Here is a 19902-nt window from a genome sequence, read left to right as displayed (position 1 = left end):
AGGGTGTATTGTGAGCTATAATTACTGGGGGTCCAAGAGCCTCACACAGCACCACAATTCATAAAAGTACAAAACCACTGAACGAGCATGAGTTCAGGACATGCGGCTGCAGGAGGATGACAAGTATGCTAGAAAAGCTCATCATCAGCCAGAGGATGGAGCAGAGACAATGACGCCAAAATCGGAGAGCAATCAGGGCACTGAAGTGAGTCTCAATGAAACCTTGAGAAGGGAGGATCTGGGAAGAGAAGAGGAGAGAAGATCGTAAGTCCTAAACCATGTGGTTTGTTTCACAAGTTTTTGATTATCCCACAAGGTTGGTGGGACCTCAAGAGACAAAAGAAAATCTAGAACAGTTTATTGTGTCTATGGTGTCATAGGTGTGGTTCACCAGAAGAGAACATTTAAAGTCTTGGCAAGGACCATGAGCTTTAATTAAATGGGATTATTTTAATTGAATAGTATCTACAGACGCACTGCTCAGTTTCCAGGGTGGTGCTCACATTCATTCTTACTGAGTTTGGATGAATTTGAGCAGCAGATTAATATCCTAATATGCAGCTTATAGCACGAAGTATCTGTGGGAAATCCAGTCCATGAGCCCAACTCAGAATTCTGAATTTCAGAGAAGGCCACAGGGATCCCACTATGCAAGAGGAGCACCTTGGTCCCCTCTGAAAAATATGGAAAGGCTCTTTGGGGCTGAAGTTTGCCACGGGTTTGTATGATTAACACCCCTGGCTACAGACAGGATCCAGAATGTTCCCTAGTTTCTGATTAACAGAAGCTATAGTTTATCAGAAAATTCACCCCTGGGAAAGAAAGAGGCACCTAGTCCAGGTCTGGGTAAATTTTGGGATAGATGACATATGGTTTCTTCTGGGACCTATAGTCAAGTTCCATGCCAAAAGGAACTGTGGAATGATAGGTTCCAACTTCCTTTGGAGAAAATACTGTCATCCTGGTGTCAAAGGGAATCACAAGAGGGATAATGGTTAAAGGAAGAAAAGAAAGTTGTTGTTGTTGTTTTTCTTTTTACTGGGTTTACTAGCCAGTATCTGTGAACTATAACCATTGAGTCTGCCAGCTTGTCTGGCCAAAGGCTCAGTGCCACACAGACTGAGGTAGGTAAAAAGAGGAAAGAAAGCAGAGATGGGAGGCAGAGACCTCTCTTTCTGGAAAAGGAGAACGATATTGTGGTATCTGGAAAGGAAGTTGGGCTCTTTCCGTTTTGTTCTTTAAAAGAAGAGAAATCCAAATATGTCTATGTGCCAAGAAGAAGTCAACAGGAAGGGGGTGTTTAGAGACTCAGAAGAGAGATGATGTCTAATTGAGCTGGACCAGGGGAGACTGAGTGGGGGTGGGCAGGGAGGGATGGACCCAGAGCACCGATGAGAGCGATTCACCTGAGGCAGAAGGAAGGACTCTTCTTTCTCCGAGCAAAAAAAGAAAACACAGGTGTGGAGGCCAGTATCTGTCAGGATAAACCCGGTTATGCTTACGGTAGCCGGTAGCAACCTCTAAAAGCTCCACAGCTCACACCAAGGAAGGTTAATTTCTCACTCACACTTCATGGCCAGCGCCAGTTGGCTCTGACTTGATTCCGGGTTGTCCGCTCTTCAGGATTTAGGCCCGTGGGTCAGCCCCTCCGTGGCCTACTGCAATCTTTGGGACAGAAGGAGAAGAGAGAATGACAAACCACGCCTGGGCTCTTAAAGCTGCTGCTGGGAGTGATGCTCATCCCCGCAGCACACATTTTATGGCGAAAGCAACCCCCATCATCACGCCTAAGCTCAACACTAAAGGACATAGGAAAAGGACTGTGATTTGGGGAGAACCATACAAGCTGTTAGAAGTTGCTCCTTCGTTCATTCAGTCAATATCTGTGAAGCCCCTGCTCTGTGCCTGGTGCTCCACTTGGCTCTCTGAATGAGACCGAGGTGCTATCGAAGCTATGACCATTTAGGGAGTTCCTGCTAATGGCCTGGCATCGCCTGACTGACACAGGGGACTCCCCCAACCGCTGAGAGGGAGGGAGTTGTTTCGGGGTCATGGGTTTGAGGAGAGAGGTAAACATTTCAAATAACCTCTGAGGAAAATGGGGGAAAAAAAAAAGCTGAATGGAGGAAGTGGAAGAGTCACCGAAGGCGTCCTACAACGGATGCAGATTCCTGTGTCACTGTATGACGTTTCCTGTGAATGCTCAGTAGCCTGGATACTCCCACAGAAGAAAAGGTAAGGATCTGGGACCAGCTGGGAGATGATGGAGCCAGGCATGGTGTGGGTACTATGAAAGAATGGGATCTAGCCCAGGTCTCGATAGGGAGAAAAGGAAAGTCATCTGGGCAGATGCTGGGTCTTGAGAGCTAAGGACATTTGCAGTGCAATGACCGTGAACAACCCAAGTCCATGTGCTAATCCTTCCTGTTTGTGGGTTACACTTACGCTATCACTTCTGTACGTTCAGAAGACTCAGCAGTTTTCTGTGTGTTCCTGTGTGCCTGCAGAAGACCCAGCCGCTGAGTCATCGAAGAGTGCGTCAACGGTGGGCAGCGCTGACAATCAGATCTGCGAAGACCCACATCTTTTTGTAGATGAGTCCCTTTCCTTGGGAAATTACAACACTTGAGAAGGCCCCAAAGCACCATGGAAGTTTGAATAAGAAAAGACCTAAGTTTAATTAAAAAGTTCTTCTGTTACATTTATCTTTGTGACAATTGTTGCTTCTTGGTAAAACTAGAGGAAATTATAAAGGGGGATGGACAGGACCATTGTCAGGAGTTGCAGATTCGTGAATCCCATGCCTACCTCTTGAGGGTTTTTTTTTTTTCCTGTTCTGTTTTGTTTTGGTTTTAACTGTTTCTTATTGAAGTGAAACCAGGTCATATGGAAATATCTGAGGCAACTTTGAAATACAAACGTGTGCCGAAGTCTGGAAGAGTGTGGGGAAACAGGAGTGGTACAGTAACACCCACTTTGCCTAATCAAATATATGAGTGGCAAGCTGTCCTAGCACTCCAAGGGATATAAATCAGGAGCTGGGTGCCCAGTTTACCCTGCATGACTGGCCATTGGGTACGAATGGTAGTTTAACTCAGGGCTTTGAATAAAGTGAGGGGACCCAACTGAGTCTTTTTATTATTTGTTATGTGAGGGTGCCCATGAGAAGCAGTTTCTCAAAAACTTTTACATGCTACTGGATAAACATGCTAAATGCTGGTTGTTAACCCGTCTTTCAAGGGAGGCTATTTAAAAATGAAATCTTAGGGCGCCTGGGTGGCTCAGTGGGTTAAGCCGCTGCCTTCGGCTCAGGTCATGATCTCAGGATTCTGGGATTGAGTCCCGCTTCGGGATCTCTGCTCAGCGGGGAGCCTGCTTCCCTCTCTCTCTCTGCCTGCCTCTCTGTCTACTGTGAACTCTCTCTGTCAAATAAATAAATAAAATATTAAAAAAAAAAATGAAATCTTAACTTTGTATTTGGTGATCGTTTCATAGTTCTGAAGCCCAATTAACTCAGAACTGGTCCTGTGTTAAGCATGTAGGTAGTTACATACAGCGTGCCTGATTCTCAGGCAAATGGTGATTTTTTCTATTGCAAATATAACTTCTTTTCCTCTGGAGGTGCTGTGAGGGGTTAAGTCACTAATATGTATGCAGGCCTTGTGACTTTCTTACATTTAATAAACAATGCAATCTTAACATTTTTGCTTGAATTGATCAACTTTTTCCCTTTAAAAATGCAAATTCAACTTAAAGACTGCAAGATCAATTTTTATTTTGCTTTAAAGAAAATCCTACCATAAACAAAGCCCATTTTGTAATCAGGGCCCAATTTTTTTTTTCCTGAATAAGGCAGCACAGAACAATGGTCAGTTATACATACATGGATTCCAGGAAGCTAAGCCAAAAGAATTTGTCATTTAAGTAAGGTAGGTTATGGAAATTTTAAATGAAGAAGAAAAGCACCAAATCAAGAAAGGCATCAAGGATCATCCTCTTTATTTGAATCACACTGCTTGACTTAATAAAATTTGCCAAAATTAAAAAAAAATTTTTTTAAGTAATTTACCTACTTGTTTTAAAAAAATAACCAAAAAGGGGAAAAAAGCCTCTTCTGTTTTCAAACTTTTTGCTGAAAATTCTTATTCTAAATGTATTATTATTTACTACCTTGGTGAGTTTATTATTACTACCTTGGTATCTCACCACTTCCGTGATCTTGGCCTGCATGGACTCTATAGATGGAGGCGACTTATTCCAAGACCACAGTCTGGACCCAAGTTGCTTTTAACTGAAGAGGTAGGTCTCCGTTTTGTTGTGATGAATCTCTCAATTCACAGCGTCCCCCTTCCCATCCCACACCACCCCCCACCCCCCGATAAAGTGAGATTTTTACCAACTTTTAAAATAGTCTCTAGAGTCCCTATGCCTGTTTTCATTGATCCGCTTCCCCCCCCCCCCGCCCCCGCTACTTGTATCTTGTAAAACCTAAATCTTGGAATAAAAAATTTTTAAAAAAGGCCGCAGCAGCTACTGATCATGTGGACAAAGGAAATCTTAATTTTACGCAAAACTACAATCACGTATGAGAATTGCATAAGTGGATCGTCTACACTTCGGTGAAGTCATCCGACGTCGTATCCGTTGCTTCTTTTTTGGAGGTTACCAAATCATTTCCCAAAATTTAACAACTAAAGCAATGATGAAATCAGTTTTGCACCGTGTCACAACTTGGCCCGTTGCCGTTTACTTCTCGGCACTGTTAGATTCAATTAGGCCTCGTACTTTCATTATCTGGGAGGGCTGAATTCAACCCCCGCCTTCACGTGCAGACTGTTTTCTGCGGGAAAAAAGTCAAAACATCAAAGGATCCAAGAGCTCAGCAACACAGGCAGAGGAAATCGGAGTCGATGCAGAGCAAAGGGTCCCCTCAGACCTTCCTCATCGCTGCTCTTCGGATTTTAAAGAGAGGCTTAGGAGGACCTAGAGGGACAAGAGGGATGCAGGCAAAAGGTTCGATCCCCAATCCCAGCCGGAGACAAAGGTGAGTAACTGCGGGAGGGGGATGGGGAGACCGGCAGAGGAAGGCTTCACGGCCACCAGTCGGGTGGCGTGACTTCAGGAGGACTCAGAAAACGAGCCAGGACAGGGTAGGACAGGAAGGGGTCAGCCAGGCGGACGAACCAGCTAATCGCAGGAGGGGCGAGGCTGGGAATTCCCCCTCCCGCCGCTCTCCGTTACGCGGTGTCGGGAAATGAAATCAACGTAGGGACGCGGGTCCCACACCGGGACTGCCCGGAAGCCTCCGCTTTCCCGGAGCTGGCGTCCTGGAGAAAGAGCGCGTGCCTCACGTCCTCTCCCCCAGCCCCGCCCCCTCGCGCGCTGCGCACGCGCGGCCGCGCCCCGCCCCTCGCGTCCCCTCCGGGGTAATGGGGCGGGGGTGGGGGCGGGGAGCCGAGGTGAGGAGTCGGTCGGAGTCCCTGGGCTGAGAGCTCGAGAGCTACCGGCGCCACCACCCTCCTCCGCGTCACTGCTCCCGGGCCCGCCCTTCTGTGGCCCCTCCTCCCCACTCCTCTTCGCCCTCCTCTCCCCCGCCCCTCCGACCGAGCGGTGACTTAAGCAACGGAGCGCGGTGAAGCTCATTTTTCTCCTTCCTCGCCGCCGCGCCGGGCACCTCGCGGCGCGTGGCCCTCACACTCCCGCCCGAGATGAATGCTGCGGCAGACGCCGAGTTCAACATCCTCCTGGCCACCGACTCCTACAAGGTAGAGGTTCGGGGCGGGGGCAGGTGAAGGAGGAGAGGGCGCGTCCGGGACAAGCGCGGGGCTGTGGGGCTGGGGGCGCCGCTCTGGGGTCGTGGCGCTGCACGATCCCGAGGGAAGGAGCGGCTGGGCGGCGGCGGCGGCGGCGGCGGCGGCGGCGGCGGCGGCGGCGGGCTGAGGCAGGTGAAGCTGGCGCCGCAGTGGGGAGGAGGTGGATGGAGGAGGGATGGAGGGATGGACGGCAGGAGGCGGGGCTTTGGGGTGCGTGGTGTGGGGGGGCGCGGCGAGGGGCTGAGGCGGGCCGGAGACGGCGCCGCCCGCCCGCCGCAGGCGCGGGACGCGGGGCTCCGGGCTCCCGGCTCCCGGCTCCCGGCTCGCGGCTCGCGGCTGGAGAGGCCGTGGCGGGGTCGGGGCCAGGGAGGCTTGGGCGTCCCCGGTCGAGCGCACGCCTTCCCCGGGAGCGCGGCCTTTTGGCCTTGGGCCGGGTCGGGCAGGGCCAGCCTGGCGAAAGGTCGCCAGGAGCGGGTCAGTTAGGTAACGGCCCCTGGGGCTCGGCCGTGCAGAAAAGGAATGAGGTTTGAGAAGTGGGTTTTCCCCTAAAGGCTGAATCGAGTGCGCTCCCCCCTTGCTGGCCAGGTACGTCCCTCCCCGAGAAAGAGGTGGGCGAGGACCTAGTAGGGTGCTGCAGCAGCCAGCCACGTTCTTCTGCCTGTGGCCGGGGTGTGGAGGCCACTTATCTGCCCTCGGTAGACGGCCCACTCCGCTGGGCTCCGTTTCAAACTCCTTGGCTCCCGGTGATCACTCATACTCCTTATCCCTTGTTGTAGAGGCCGGTAGGCTGCCCTTATTCCATTAGGGCCACTACAGGATTTCTGTGAAAAGGAAAGTGAAAACGCGAGCTAAATGAATTGTAGTTTTATCCCTGGAGAACTCACAGAGAAATGACACATTTGTGTTAATAAGCTTATAGGACACTTGAGAGTATTGCTGCCGCATTAGTTTTGTTTGAAACTCACACAAATTAGTAAAGGAAAGAATGATGAGAGGAAAATCTGGTAAATGTTCTTTCCCCTAGGTTCCAAATTACATGAAGTAAACTGAACTATACTTTGCTAAGCTTTGTTGGCCAGCACACTTAAAAGATGAAATGTCAGGCCAGACACCCCACTTGAACAAAGTAAATTTTAGTATTTACTTAACATGGTGGTTTGGAATATGAAGGAAAGCATGATGCTCTCATATTGTTGGTTTTTGTTCAGAACTTTTGCTTTTTCTTTCCTTAAATATTTCCTTTAAAATTTTGGAGAATCCCATTTTGCTTACGTTCTGTTTTGTTCATTTCTTCCCAATCGCCTTAAGATTCTACTTAAGATAATTTAGATGGGTACTTTTTAAAAGTAGAGTCAAGTTTCTTTAACAAGTAGTCTTTTAAATGGAATTTTAAAGTGGAAATCTACAGCATTGCAAGGAGATCAAAATATTATCAAGTATGGTTTACATGACCTTAAAACTTTCTCTTGTCTTTTTCCTAGTGTTTTGAGTATCTTCAGTAATGATTTCACAATGGTCTCATTGATAGTTTTCTCTTAACTATATTTCTTCCGCCAGTTTTTTTTGCTAATTAAATCTTTAAAATGATTTCCAAGTTTTCTTAATGTAGCAATTAATGATTTGGTTGGGAATGGGAAATGTAAACAAGTTGATTAGTCTTAAAAACAAAAGGAGTACAAATTCCTTTAGTTTGTACTTCCTCTAGCAATTATACATAACAAATGTAAAATTGCCTTAACATCAGTTTTCTGGGATGCTTTTAATTAGAAGAGTGAATTACCTTAAAGTTTTCTAATCTCCTAGCAGGGCATATGTAATGCACTGTTAGAATTTGCACCTATTTCATAAAGTGTATTCCTGCCCATTTTTGAATCAGAACAATATATTTTATGTTCCTCATGTGAAACCTTTTTATTTTCTTAAATGTGGTTTTAAGTCTTTGGTTTAATTCTAGGTAGGTAACTTACAGTTTAGATGTGTTGAGGGTGTACAATATAGTGATTCAACACTTCCATATCATCACCCAGTTCTAATCAGGACAAGTGCACTCCTTTATCCCCATCCCCTCACCCACCTCCTCTCTGGTAACCCTGTTCTCCATAATTAAGAGCCCGTTTCTTGGTTTATCTCTCTCTCTCTCTTTTTTCCCCTTTGCTCGTTTGTTTTGTTTCTTAAATTCCACGTATGAGTGAAATCATGTAGTATTTGTCTTTCATTAACTGATGTGTTTTGCTTAGCATGATACTCTCTAGCTCCATCCATGTCCTAGCAAATGACAAGATTTCATTCTTTTTTATGGCTCAGTAATCCATTTTGTGTGTGTGTGTGTGTGTGTGTGTGTGTGTATACCACCCCTCTTTTCATCAGTCAAGGGCACTTGGGCTGCTTCCATATCTTGGCTATTGTAAATAATACTCTAAACATAAGGGTGTATGTATCCCTTTGTTATTAGTGTTTTGCATTTTGGGGGTAAGTATCCAGTAGTAAAAATTACTGGATTGTAGGGCAGTTGTATGTTTAACATTTTGAGGAATCTCCATACTGTTTTCCAGATTGACTGCACCAGTTTGCATTCCCACCAACAGTGCAGGAGGGTTCCTTTTCCTCCACATCCTCGCCACACCTGTTGTTTCTTGTGTTGTTGATTTTAGCCATTTTGACAGGTGTGAGGTGATATCTCATTATAGTTTTGATTTGCATTTCCCTGATGGTAAGTGATGTTGAGGTTCTTTTCATGTGTCTTTTGGCCATCTGTATGTCTTCATTGGAGAACTGTCTGTTCATGTCTTCCATCCATTTTTGAAATTGGATGATTTGTTTTGTGGGTGTTGAGTTGTGTAAGTTCTTTATATAATTTGGATATTGACCCTTTGTAGGACACGTCATTTGCAAATGACATTCCCCCATTAAGTAGGCTATCTTCTAGCTTTGTTGATTGTTTGCTGTGCAGAAGCTTTTTGAGATGTAGTCCCAATAGTTTATTTTTGCTTTTGTTTCCCTTGCCTCAGGAAACATACCTAGCAGTATACCTAGCAACCAGAAGTTGCTTTGGTTGATGTCAAGAAGTTACTGCTCATGTTCTTTTCTAGGATTTTTATGGTTGTAGGTCTCACGTTTAGGTCGTTAGTCCATTTTGAATTTATTTTTTTGTATGGTACAAGAAAGTGGTCCAGTTTCATTCTTTGCGCATAACTGTCCATTTTCCCCAACACCATTTGTTAAAGAGACTTTCCCACTCAATATTTTTTCCTGTTTTGTCGAAGATTAATTGACCATGCAGTTACGGGTTTATTTCTAGGCTTTCTTTTCTGTTCCATTGATCTATGTATCTACTTTTTGCTAGTACAATACTGTTTTGATTACTACAGCTTTGTAATATATCTTGAACTCCAGAATTGTGATATCTCCAGCTTTGTTTTTCTGTTTCAAAATTGCTTTGGCTACTCAGGATCTTTTGTGGTTCCATACAAATTTTAGGATTGATTGTTCTGCTTCTATGAAAAATACTGTTGGGATTTTTATTGAGATAGCATTAAATGTGTGAATTGCATTGGGTAGTATAGACATTTTAACAATATTTGTTCTTCCAATCCATGAGCATGGAATGTCTTTCCCTTTCTTTGTGTCCTCTTCAATTTCTTTCATCACTGTTTATAGTTCTTAGAGTATAAGTCTTTCACATCTTTGGTTAGGTTTATTCCTAGGTATCTTATTATTTTGGGTGCAAATGTAAATGGGATTGTTTCAATTTCTCCTGCTGCTGCTTCAGTATCGGTGTATAGAAGTGCAAGATTTCCGTACATTGATTTTGTATCCTGCAACTTCACTGAATTAGTTTATCAGTTATAGTAGCTTTTTGGTAGTCTTTTGGGTTTTCTATATATGGTATCATTTATTTGCAAATAGTGAATGTTTGACTTCTTTACCAATTTGGATGCCTTTTATTCGTTTTTCTGGTCTGACTTCTGTGGTGTGGATTTCCGGTAATATGCTGAATAAAAGTAGCGAGAGTGGATATCCTTGTCTTGTTCCAGACCTTAGGGGAAAAGCTCTCAGTTTTCCCCATTGAGGATGATGTTCGCTGTGGGTTTTTCAGATATGGCCTTTATTATGTTGAGGTATGTTCCCCCTAAACCTGCTTTGTGGAGGGTTTTTATCATACATTGTACTTTGTCAAAATGCTTTTTCTGCATCTGTTGAAATGACCATATGGTTCTTACCCTTTCTCTTATTGATGTGATGTATCACATTGATTGATTTGCAAATATTCAACCACCCTGCAACCCAGCAATAATACCCACTTGATTGTGGTGAATAATTTTTTTAATGTATTATTGGATTCGATTTGCTGGTATTTTGTTGAGGATTTTTGTATCTGTGTTTAACAGAGATATTGGCCTGTAGTTCTCTTTTTTAGTGGTGTGTTTATCTGGTTTTGGTATCAGAGTGATGCTGGACTCCTAGAATGAATCTGGAAGTTTTCCTTACTTTTTTACTTCTTGAGGATAGTTCGAGAAGAATAATGCTAACTCTTCTTTAAATACTTGGTAGAATATTCCTATAAACCCATGTGGTCCTGGACTTTTGATTTTTTAGGTTTTTGTTTGTTTGTTTGTTTGTTTTTATTACTGACTTAGTTTCTTTGCTAATAATCACTCTTTTCTGATTTCCTATTTCATCCTGTTTCAGTTTTGTAGTTTATATATTTCTAGAAATTTAGCCATTTCTTCTAGGTTACAACCAGTTTGTTGGCATATAGGTTTTCATGATATTCTCTTATATGTGTTTGTATTTCTTTGGTGTCGGTTGTTATTTTTCCTCTCTCATTTGTGATTTTGAGTCCTTTCTCTTTTTTTCTTGAGTCTTGGCGGTTCATCAGTTTTGTTGAGTTCTTCAAAGAATCAGCTCCTGGTTTCATTGCCCTATTCCATTATTTTTTAAATTTCTGTATCATTTATTTCTGCTGTAATCTGTATTATTTCCTTCTAATGTTTTTAGATTTTGTTTGTTGTTGTTTTTCCTAGCTCCTTTAGGTGTAAGATTAGGATGTTTATTTGAGATTTTTCTTGCTTTTTGAGATAATCTTATACTGCTACAAACTTGCCTCTTAGAATTGTTTTTGTTGCATCCCAAAGGTTTGCAACCATTGTGTTTTCATTTTGTTTCCATGTACTTTTTAATTTATTTTTTGATTTCCTGATTGATCCATCATTGTTGAGTAGCATGTTATTTAACTTCCATGTATTTGTCATCCTGCCAGATTTTTTCTTATGGTTGACTTCCAGTTTCATAGTGTTGTGGTCAGAAAAGATGGCATGGTATGACTTTGACCTTGAATTTGTTGAGGCTTGTTCTGTGGCCTAATATGTATTCTGTTCTGGAGAATGTTCTATGTGCAGTTGAAAAGAATATGTATTCTGCTGTCTTAGCATGGAATGTTATGAATTTATCTGTTAAATCCATCTGTTCATTCAAAGCAATGTTTCCTTATTGCTTTTCTGTTTAGATGGTCAGTACATTGATGTATGTAGGATGTTAAAGTTCCCTATTATTATTGTATTATTTTCCATTAGTTCCTTTATATTTGTTATTAACTTTGATGTATTTGGCATTCCTATATTGGGTGCATAAATATTTACACTTGTTATATCTTCTGGTTGGATTGTCCCCTTTATTATTATATAGTGGCTTTCTTTGTCTCTTGTTATAGTCTTTGTTTTAAAGTCTAATTTGTCCTATGAAAGTATTGCTACTCTGGCTTTCTTTTGACCTCCATTTGCATGATAGATGTTTCTCCATACCCTCACTTCAATTTGCAAGTGTCTTTAGGTCTAAAAGGAGTCTCTTATAGGCAGGATGTAGATGGATCTAGCTCTTTTTTTTTTAAATCCCTTCTGTCAGGTCATGCGTTTTGATTGGAGTGTTTAGTCCATTTACATTCAAAGTAATTATTGATAGATACATTTTATTTATTTGGGGGGGGTGGTTGTTTCTGATGACTATCTCTGATCTGTTCTTGTCTTTCTCCTTTATGGTCTGCTGGTTTTCTTCAGTGATATATTTGGATTTCTTTGTCTTTATTCTTTGCGTATTAGCAGTTTTATGTTTGTGCTTACTGTATCTCTTTGGCATTTAGCAGTCTATATTAAGTTGATGGCCACTTAACTTTATTTTCTACCTTTATACTGTCACTTTTGGCCTGTCTGTTCCACTCAGAGATTCCCCTTTAATATTTCTTGCAGGGCTGGTCTAGTGATCATGAGCTCATTTAGTCGTTATCTGGGAAACTCTTTTTTTCTCTCTTTCTATTCTGAATGATGGCCTTGCTGGATAGTTTTCTTGGCTGCAGATGTTTCCCATTCAGGCACTTCGAATATATCATGCTCTTCGAAAATTGCTGCTGAATTAACTGCTGATAGCCTTATGGGGTTTCCCTTGTATGTGACTATATTTTGTCCTGCTGCTTTTAAAACAGTTTATCACTATATTTTGCCAATTTAATTACTGTATGTCTGGCTGTGGATCTGCTTTTATTGTTTTTTGGGGTGGGGAGGGGTTGCTCCATTTTTCCTGGATCTGTATGTCTATTTTCTTCCCCAGTTTGAGGGAAATTTTCAGCTATTATTTCTTCAAATAAAATTTTTCCCCTTTCGCTGTCTCCTTCTGGGACTCCCAGAATACGAATGTTAATACATTTGATGGAGTCACTGAGTTATGTCCATTCTCATTTTGCATAATTATTTTTTCTCTCTTTTGTTCTTGATTACTTTCCATTACTCTGTCTTCTAGGTCATTAATTTGTTCCTCTGCTTCTTCCAGCGTGCTTTTCATTCCATTAAGCATGTTTCTTATTTTATTGAGCCCTTTATCTCTGCTATGTTATTCCTTATTTCTGTGTTAATGATCTCACTGATGCTTTCCACTCTTTTCTCAAGTCCAGTGAGTGTTTTAATGATTACTACTTTAAATTATGTATCTGGCATGTTACATATATCTGTTTCACTTAGATCTCTGCCCATGGCCTTGTCTTGTTCTTTCATTTGGGTCAATTTTGTCTGTCTTCTCATTTTTTTTGTCTTAGTCATTGTGCCTGCTTCTGTGTATTATTAGGAAAATCAGCTACATCTCCTGATCTTGAGGGAAATGAAGAGATCCTGTAGTGTCATGCCATGTAGTGTCCCCTGTTCCCCAGAGCCTGACACTTCTGGGAGTGTCTCCAGTGTGTGCTACATTTTGAGGGGCTCAATAAATAAAATAAGGGCTCAATAAACAAAATAAGCACACATTTAGGTGCTCAACTGTTATACCTGGCCACTTTATCCTTCAGGCCAGTCATCTGCAGAGGCTGTCTTTGCTTGTTTCAGGCAATGTTTGATCCCTGGCTGAATGCAGCACGTTTTAACTAGGTGTGCTCTGTTCTGCTTGTGCAATGAAGCCTGTTGCCGTTGTCACTGGAATTGAAACCCTGCAAGTTTCCCGTCTCTGGAGGCACTGTGTGAGCAGGGGTTTGGGCTGGTCTGGATGAGGGGGCCCACAGTGCTAGGACTGAGGCAAACGTGCCTGGGAGGGGGGCAGTTCCACTCAAGCATGGTGCAGGGGGGTTGGTGGAAGGAAGTTAGGTAGGGAATGTGGATGCTGCCCTGGTTCCCGTAGGTGGTCCTGTGTTTGTGCTGGGGGCAGGGAGAGGGAAATGGCTTCTGCCAGTTCCTTTATTCCTAGAGGGATCTCATGCTGCCTCTCTGGGATATACTCCAAGATGAGCAGATAACCTCTCCACTGTCTGCTTCAGGCTCTCTTCAGAGCACTATTTCCACGCTGTGTTCATGGGCTGGTTATTTGACTTGCCTTCTTTCTGAGAGCAGTGCCGTGTCCTCTGGGCTGTAAAAGCCAAGCCTGCTGACCTTTAAAACTCAGGGCTTTAAGCCCCGCTAGTTGAAAGAACTCACGAAATTTGGCTCCTCTTGCTTTCCAAGCCAGTCACTATGGGTTCATATTTTGATGTGCTCCCCTGTGCGTTTCTAGCCTTTCTCTCTCCCTTCTCTCTTCCACTGCCTCGACCATGAACCATTTCTTCCAAACCTTATCTCCGTACTTCCTACCTCCTTTGATGTGGCGTGTTCTCTGCTTTTAATTGTAGAGTTTGTTCTGCCAGTTTTCAGGTCAATTTCTAGGGTATTTAGGGTGATTAGATAGTTATCTAGTTGTGGGATGAGGCAAGTCTTGTGTCCTCCTACTCTGCCACCATCTTCCAAGTTTGTCTAATATGAAACATTTTAAGATTTTCATCTTGGGGTGTCTGGGTGGCTCAGTCAGTTAAGCATCTGCCTTTGGCTCTGATCTCAGGGTCCTGGGGTTGAGCTTCGTGTTGGGCTCCCTGCTCAGTGGGGAGCCCACTTCTCCATCTCCCTTTGCCCCTCCACACCCCTGCTTGTGTACCTGCATGTGTGCACACACTCTCTCTCAAATAAATAAAATCATTTTTAAAAAATTCTTTTAAAAAGTTTTTTTATCTTAGTAAGATTTTTCATTTTTCTTCCCCAAAAATCCCTCAAGAGGATTCAGTCAGGTTCATATGTTCTATTTCCATTTTTACCTTTTTATCTTCTTAGATGAAGAAGAGACAGAAATTATAATCCTGAGGTTAGAAACAATGAAATTTTTATTTGGCAATTCCATGAGACTATTACATATTCTTATCAGTACTTATGAACTACTGGGCAGTTAATGTAAGTAGGGGTTGATTTCTTCTTGTAAAACTAAAGAAAGAATAGTTTGTTGTCTAAAATCTACAGAAAGGTTTTTTGCAGGTAGTAGGGTAGTGTCCAAGCTCATGAAAACATGGTTATATTGTTTTTACTTGTATCCTCTCTGGGGGGTTCAAGACAATTCGGACCAAAGGAGGAAGGTGGAAAATATATATTCATTTCTGTAATCTCATACTATCTTAAATACATAATAAGGAACTGAGAAACAGGTTAATGTAGTTGTTTCTTCCATTTTCATCCTGGGCTCTTATTTAATCATTTTCAAAATGGTATAAAGTAAAAGTATCAGCTGGGTTGTATTTATGTTGTGTGTTGGGCTGCTTTAGCCATTGCAGTACTTAAAAAGCATTTGGAACTTTTTGTAAAGAAGAACAGTCAGATTTTTGTTTGGGTGTTCCCCACTCCTCACCCCACCCCCACCCCCACCCCCACCCCGCCAACTGCCTGTCCCTGGAGTAGCCATTGATTAGTTTACAAATAACTGGTTCATTAAAAAGTGCATTTCTATTCCTTGTTCCATTCCCTTGCTTCTATGTAGATAATGTTAGTAACAAACTATAGGAAAGTATAGTTTAGTTTATTTCTGAACATTTTACCTATTAGCAGATTAAGATGGAAGATGCTGACAACTGAGTTGAAAAATTATATAGTGTACAGTAGTAATATTTAAGCAATTTACACATCACCCATTGTTATGAATTGTGCTGTCCAGTTTGGGTTGCTTCTCAAAAGGTTATTTCTAAACTGGTTATCTGGAACTCAACCCACTTTCATTAATTTATTTAATAAACATTGGAGATCTCCAAGGTATTGTAAAAGACAAGGCGTCTCTTAAAATCCAGGGTGCGTGGAAGTTTGTTTTAGAGAAGTTAAAGAAGATTGTATAATTTATGTATGGTGATTTGGCACCCAAGGTAGCTTGCTTTTTTTTTTTTTTTTTTTTAAGATTTTGTTTATTTATTTGACAGAGAGAGATCACAAGTAGGCAGAGAGGCAGGCAGAGAGAGGGGGAACAGGCTCCCTGCTGAGCAGAGAGCCCGATGTGGGCTCGATCCCAGGACCCTAAGATCGTGACCTGAGCTAAAGACCAAGGCTTTAACCTACTGAGCCACCCAGGTGCCCCCCAAGGTAGCTTTTTTTTTTTTTTTTTTTTTTTTTTTTTAGAGATTTTGCTGCCTCATTAATAGCAGATTAACAAATTTTAAAAGTTTGGGCTTTTTGGAAAAAAAGTTGGGGACAGGTCTTACTGGCAAGTTAGTCCTGCCTGGAACTTTAGCTGCCCAGTGTCTGAGCTCTTCCTATTTTTCATCGTTGCTTCTTTTGCATTGCTTCTGACCAGACACTTCAGTTATTTCACAGTGACTCTCATAGCAGTCTGAGCATTGTGAGGAATGGAGTACTGTTGTAGTTTGTGTGTCAGAGATTGTGTATACATTTGTTCAATGCAATTTTCCAGTGAGTTTTATATTATAAATTATAGGAAAAGCTCAGGCAACAGAAATAAAATCCTATATGTAAACCACAAATACACTTGATAGGAAAATTAACTTAGGTCAGTAGTAATTATATAGTATTTTGCAAAACAAAGATACCAGAACCAGGTGTCCTCTTTGTCAGTTGACTACATCTTTTTCAAAGGTGTGGCAAAAAAAAAGTACAAACTATCAGGAACTCTGTGCTAAGAGGTTTATGGGAAGGGGCAGTATGATTATAGCTGATTTGGAAGACCCCAAAATATAATCCAAAAATCTTTAAGTCCTGCTTTTGAAGTTATTATTGCTTCAAAAGTCAAATAGCAAAAAATTATTTTCTGTGGCAATAGAAGTATTTCTAAGGCTTGAGATATCTTAACGCTGAAAAGAATAAAGAATCAGTTTAATTTTTTGTTATTTCTAGCACATAAGCATTGACAAGGCAGAAAGTCTTGGCCATTATAAGGCATTATGGATCCTCTTCTGAGTGCCCTATTATATAGATAATATAACTTATTTGTGTCATTATATATATTTTCCCATGTGCTCTTATATACACATGGTACTGTTGAAATGTTGGCTTATGATCATTTCTTAGCTGTTAAAATTGTAACTGATAAAGTAGATTAATAGTGGCTGTCTTTGGTGTCTTGTGATCCCATTGTGAGAGGAAACCTCTTGAAAAAATATCAGATCAACTTTATGAGAAATCTGGAGAAACTCAGAAAAATCTTAAGAGTTTGCTCTTACAGAAAGATTCTATGCAACTTAAATATTTCTTATATATCTCTTCATTTTTTCATTATTATTATTATTATTTTTAGTGGGGTGGGGAGAAGGGGAAAAGGGAGAGAGAGACTCTTGAGCAGGCTCTTTGCCCAGCACCAAGCCCGACACAGGGCCCAATCTCACAACCCTGAGGTTATGACCTGAGCTGAAATCAGGAGTCAGATGCTTAACTGACTGAGTCACCCAGGCATCCCTCATATTTCTCTTTAAATGTCATAATTGGGACAAGGATATTTAGCCTAGGGCGTGATTACAATCTTTAGCTTTTCATGAAGTAAATCAGTCACATGACTGTGAAATTAACTTCTATTTAAAGAGCTACTTTTTCCTGTGTGCCTGTGTTCTTTGCCACATATGTTTTTGTATACTGCTAGTGCTCTATTAGCTGTAGGAAAATCTTTCTAGTTTAGGAAACATTTTTAGAAGTAAGATTTGCTGAAGATATTATGAGAAGTTAGCTATTTTCATCTTATAAATAATGTTAAATTTATCGTAGAACCATTTTCTCTATTGGTAGAAGTCAAGTAGTGCTTAAAAAAAACAAATAAACCCAATATGATATAATAGCTCCCCTTTTGTAGTTCAATTTTGAAAACTATGAAACTTTGTTAGCATTACTTGATATATTTAAAACTGAGCTCTTGATTTCCTAGTCCATTCCTTCCACAGCCTTCCCTATCTCAGTAAATGACACCCATTATTCACCTAGTTGCTCAAGCCAAAAATGTAGGAAACATAAATTCCTCCCCCTTTTTATCTCCCAAATATAATCTATAAGCATAATTCTCCTTTACCTCCAAATGAGCCACTTCTATCACGTAAGCTAGTCTTTAGCCTCTTATCTGATGGTCCTGCTTCCTCTTTGGTCACCCTGTAATCCATTCTTGGATTACAAGTTGATCCTTATAAAATATGAATCAGATCGTATTCATTCCCACTTAAAACATTCTAATGGCTGCCTACTGTACTTGAGGTAATAGTCAAGCTCCTTGCTGTAGCATACAAGCCCTACGCAGTCTTGTCCCTGCATCTCTCTGTGACCTCACCATGTACTCCCTCCTCCTCCTCCCCACTCTCCATGTACCAACCACACATGTTGTGTTCGTCCCTTAAGTCAGTGTATTTCCTATTTTGTAGTTTAGGTCCTGTCACCTATCACCATCTCAGAGAAGCCTTCCTGGCCCCATCTTTACAGCAATCTATCAGACCCCCTCTAGCCCCTCATTTTCTTTTAATTTTTCAAACCTACATCTAGATCTGAAGTTATTTTGTTGATTTATATGTTTTTCTCTGACCTTCTAGCCCTTATTAGCCATTTGAGAATTAAAAACCACCTTAGTGCATTTTATTTCCCCATCCACAGTACCTGAAACAATGCCTGATACATAATGGATACACAGTATATACTTCTGAATAAACTATTTACAAAATAGCAATTTAATGATTTGATTTTCTGCTGTATTATCTCATTTTCTAGTGAAGGTTCCAAGTGGTTCTGAGAGAGCGGTTTAGCAGAAAGTAAAATGAAGAAAGTAAAATGCTAGTAAACCTGGCAAAACTTGGAACCATTATAAATCTTCTGTTGGCTATATTCTTAGAATAATATTTACTAAGAAGCTCTGTTTAAACATTTTTTTCCCATTAAAACAATGGCATAAGCTAATATAAATAGATCCAAACATACTATTTGGCTCTACATATATTGGGTGTTCATTGGTAGGCAGTTAATTGCCTGAGAATTAGCTTCTAAAGTTAAATTCTAGAACAGTTCTTGAAATTTCTCCAAAGAAGATTTTAGAAGTCACACTTAGTTTCTGATGAAGCAGCCTAGACAGATCTGTGTTTTTAATGACATTTGTTTTCAGAGGAAGCATTCCAAATATTTATATAGAGGTTTAAGTACATAGTTAAAGAACATGGCAGTAGTAAAGCTTTGAAATTCTAAACATACTCACTGTCCAAAACTGGAACTGGATTTGCATGATCAAAAAGTTTTAGTATACTTTTAGGCCAAAATGGGGTTAAATAATTTAGGAACATTTTCATTCAGCTTTTGACTGGTGATGAAAATAATTTATTTGCCTTCTAACACTTTTAAATCTGGTGTAGAAAAAGTAAATTTATAAAATGCACCTTTTAGTATCTGAACTGCAAAAAGGTCAAACTACTGAGAGTCACAACTATGAATCTAACTTCTGTGAGCTTGCATAATGTGATCCAGACCTTTGGTTTTTACTTCATTGGAGTTGACTTTTCTTCTACCTCACTGCTCATTCACACTAAAGGAGTTGGAGTCCCTTACATTGTAAACTGGACATTTTCATGTTTATATACATCTTGGGTATGTTTTTAGGTGTTGTTAACCTTTTTCTAATCAGTTTCTTAAGTAGTTGAAATAGTGGTGATTTATTACTAGGGTATCATTCAGATATTTGCATTTTGGTGAATTGGTTCACAGATTTAACTGCTCTGGGTTTTGTTTTAGTTATTTCACTGAGCTACTACTTCAGCTTCCAGTAGTGTCAGTCTCTAGGTTCTGACATAAAAAACAAAAACAAAACCCAAGCCAAACCCTGGTCTCTATCTCTAAGTTTAAGATTCTTCATGCAGGTTGCCTTCAAGCAGCATAAGGGTGCTGTTTTCATAGAGTTCCAGGTTGCTTCTTTTGGAGAAGAAAAATTTATTAAACATTTGTGATTTTTTTTTTTTTGCTTCTATATAGAGTATATTTATTTTAGAATTTTTTATGCTAATCTACAAATATTTTTTTAGGGTAAAGCCATTTTACTTTAAGATTATGCATCCAAACAAGGAAAGCATTGGTTTCCCTAAACTTAGGGTTGGAGCTAAACAGAACGAACGGTCTATGTTCTTCACAGTGTAATCCATGGAACTTGCTCTGCAGCGACCATTACACCATTACCTGCTTGACTGCCCTGTACCTTAACCTTTGAGGCATTTTCATTCCTACTGTTTCAACAGAGCACATACACATTATACTTCCAGTTACTTTCTATTGGTAAAATGTTTTAACCACATTAAAATATAAGAAAACTCAAATTA

General features: G+C 41.0%; 1 protein-coding gene and 1 long non-coding RNA gene across 2 annotated transcripts in view; one reads left to right on the top strand and one right to left on the bottom strand.

Moving 5' to 3' along the window:
* Nucleotides 1–4981: 4981 nt before the first annotated feature.
* Nucleotides 4982–19902, bottom strand: part of LOC116569541 — a 221625-nt gene continuing 206704 nt past the window's right edge. The window contains exon 2 of the long non-coding RNA XR_004277065.1: nucleotides 4982–6634. This is a non-coding gene — a long non-coding RNA (uncharacterized LOC116569541). The remainder of the gene's footprint in view (nucleotides 6635–19902) is intronic.
* NAMPT (nicotinamide phosphoribosyltransferase) overlaps nucleotides 5663–19902 on the top strand; it is a 41515-nt gene continuing 27275 nt past the window's right edge. The window contains exon 1 of the mRNA XM_032305830.1: nucleotides 5663–5765. Coding sequence (XP_032161721.1) covers nucleotides 5709–5765 — 57 coding nt within the window. The 5' untranslated portion in view covers nucleotides 5663–5708. The remainder of the gene's footprint in view (nucleotides 5766–19902) is intronic.

This window comes from Mustela erminea, chromosome 11 (assembly GCF_009829155.1).
Source record: "Mustela erminea isolate mMusErm1 chromosome 11, mMusErm1.Pri, whole genome shotgun sequence".
NCBI lineage: Eukaryota > Metazoa > Chordata > Mammalia > Carnivora > Mustelidae > Mustela > Mustela erminea.
This window is presented reverse-complemented; position numbering and strand designations above follow the sequence as displayed.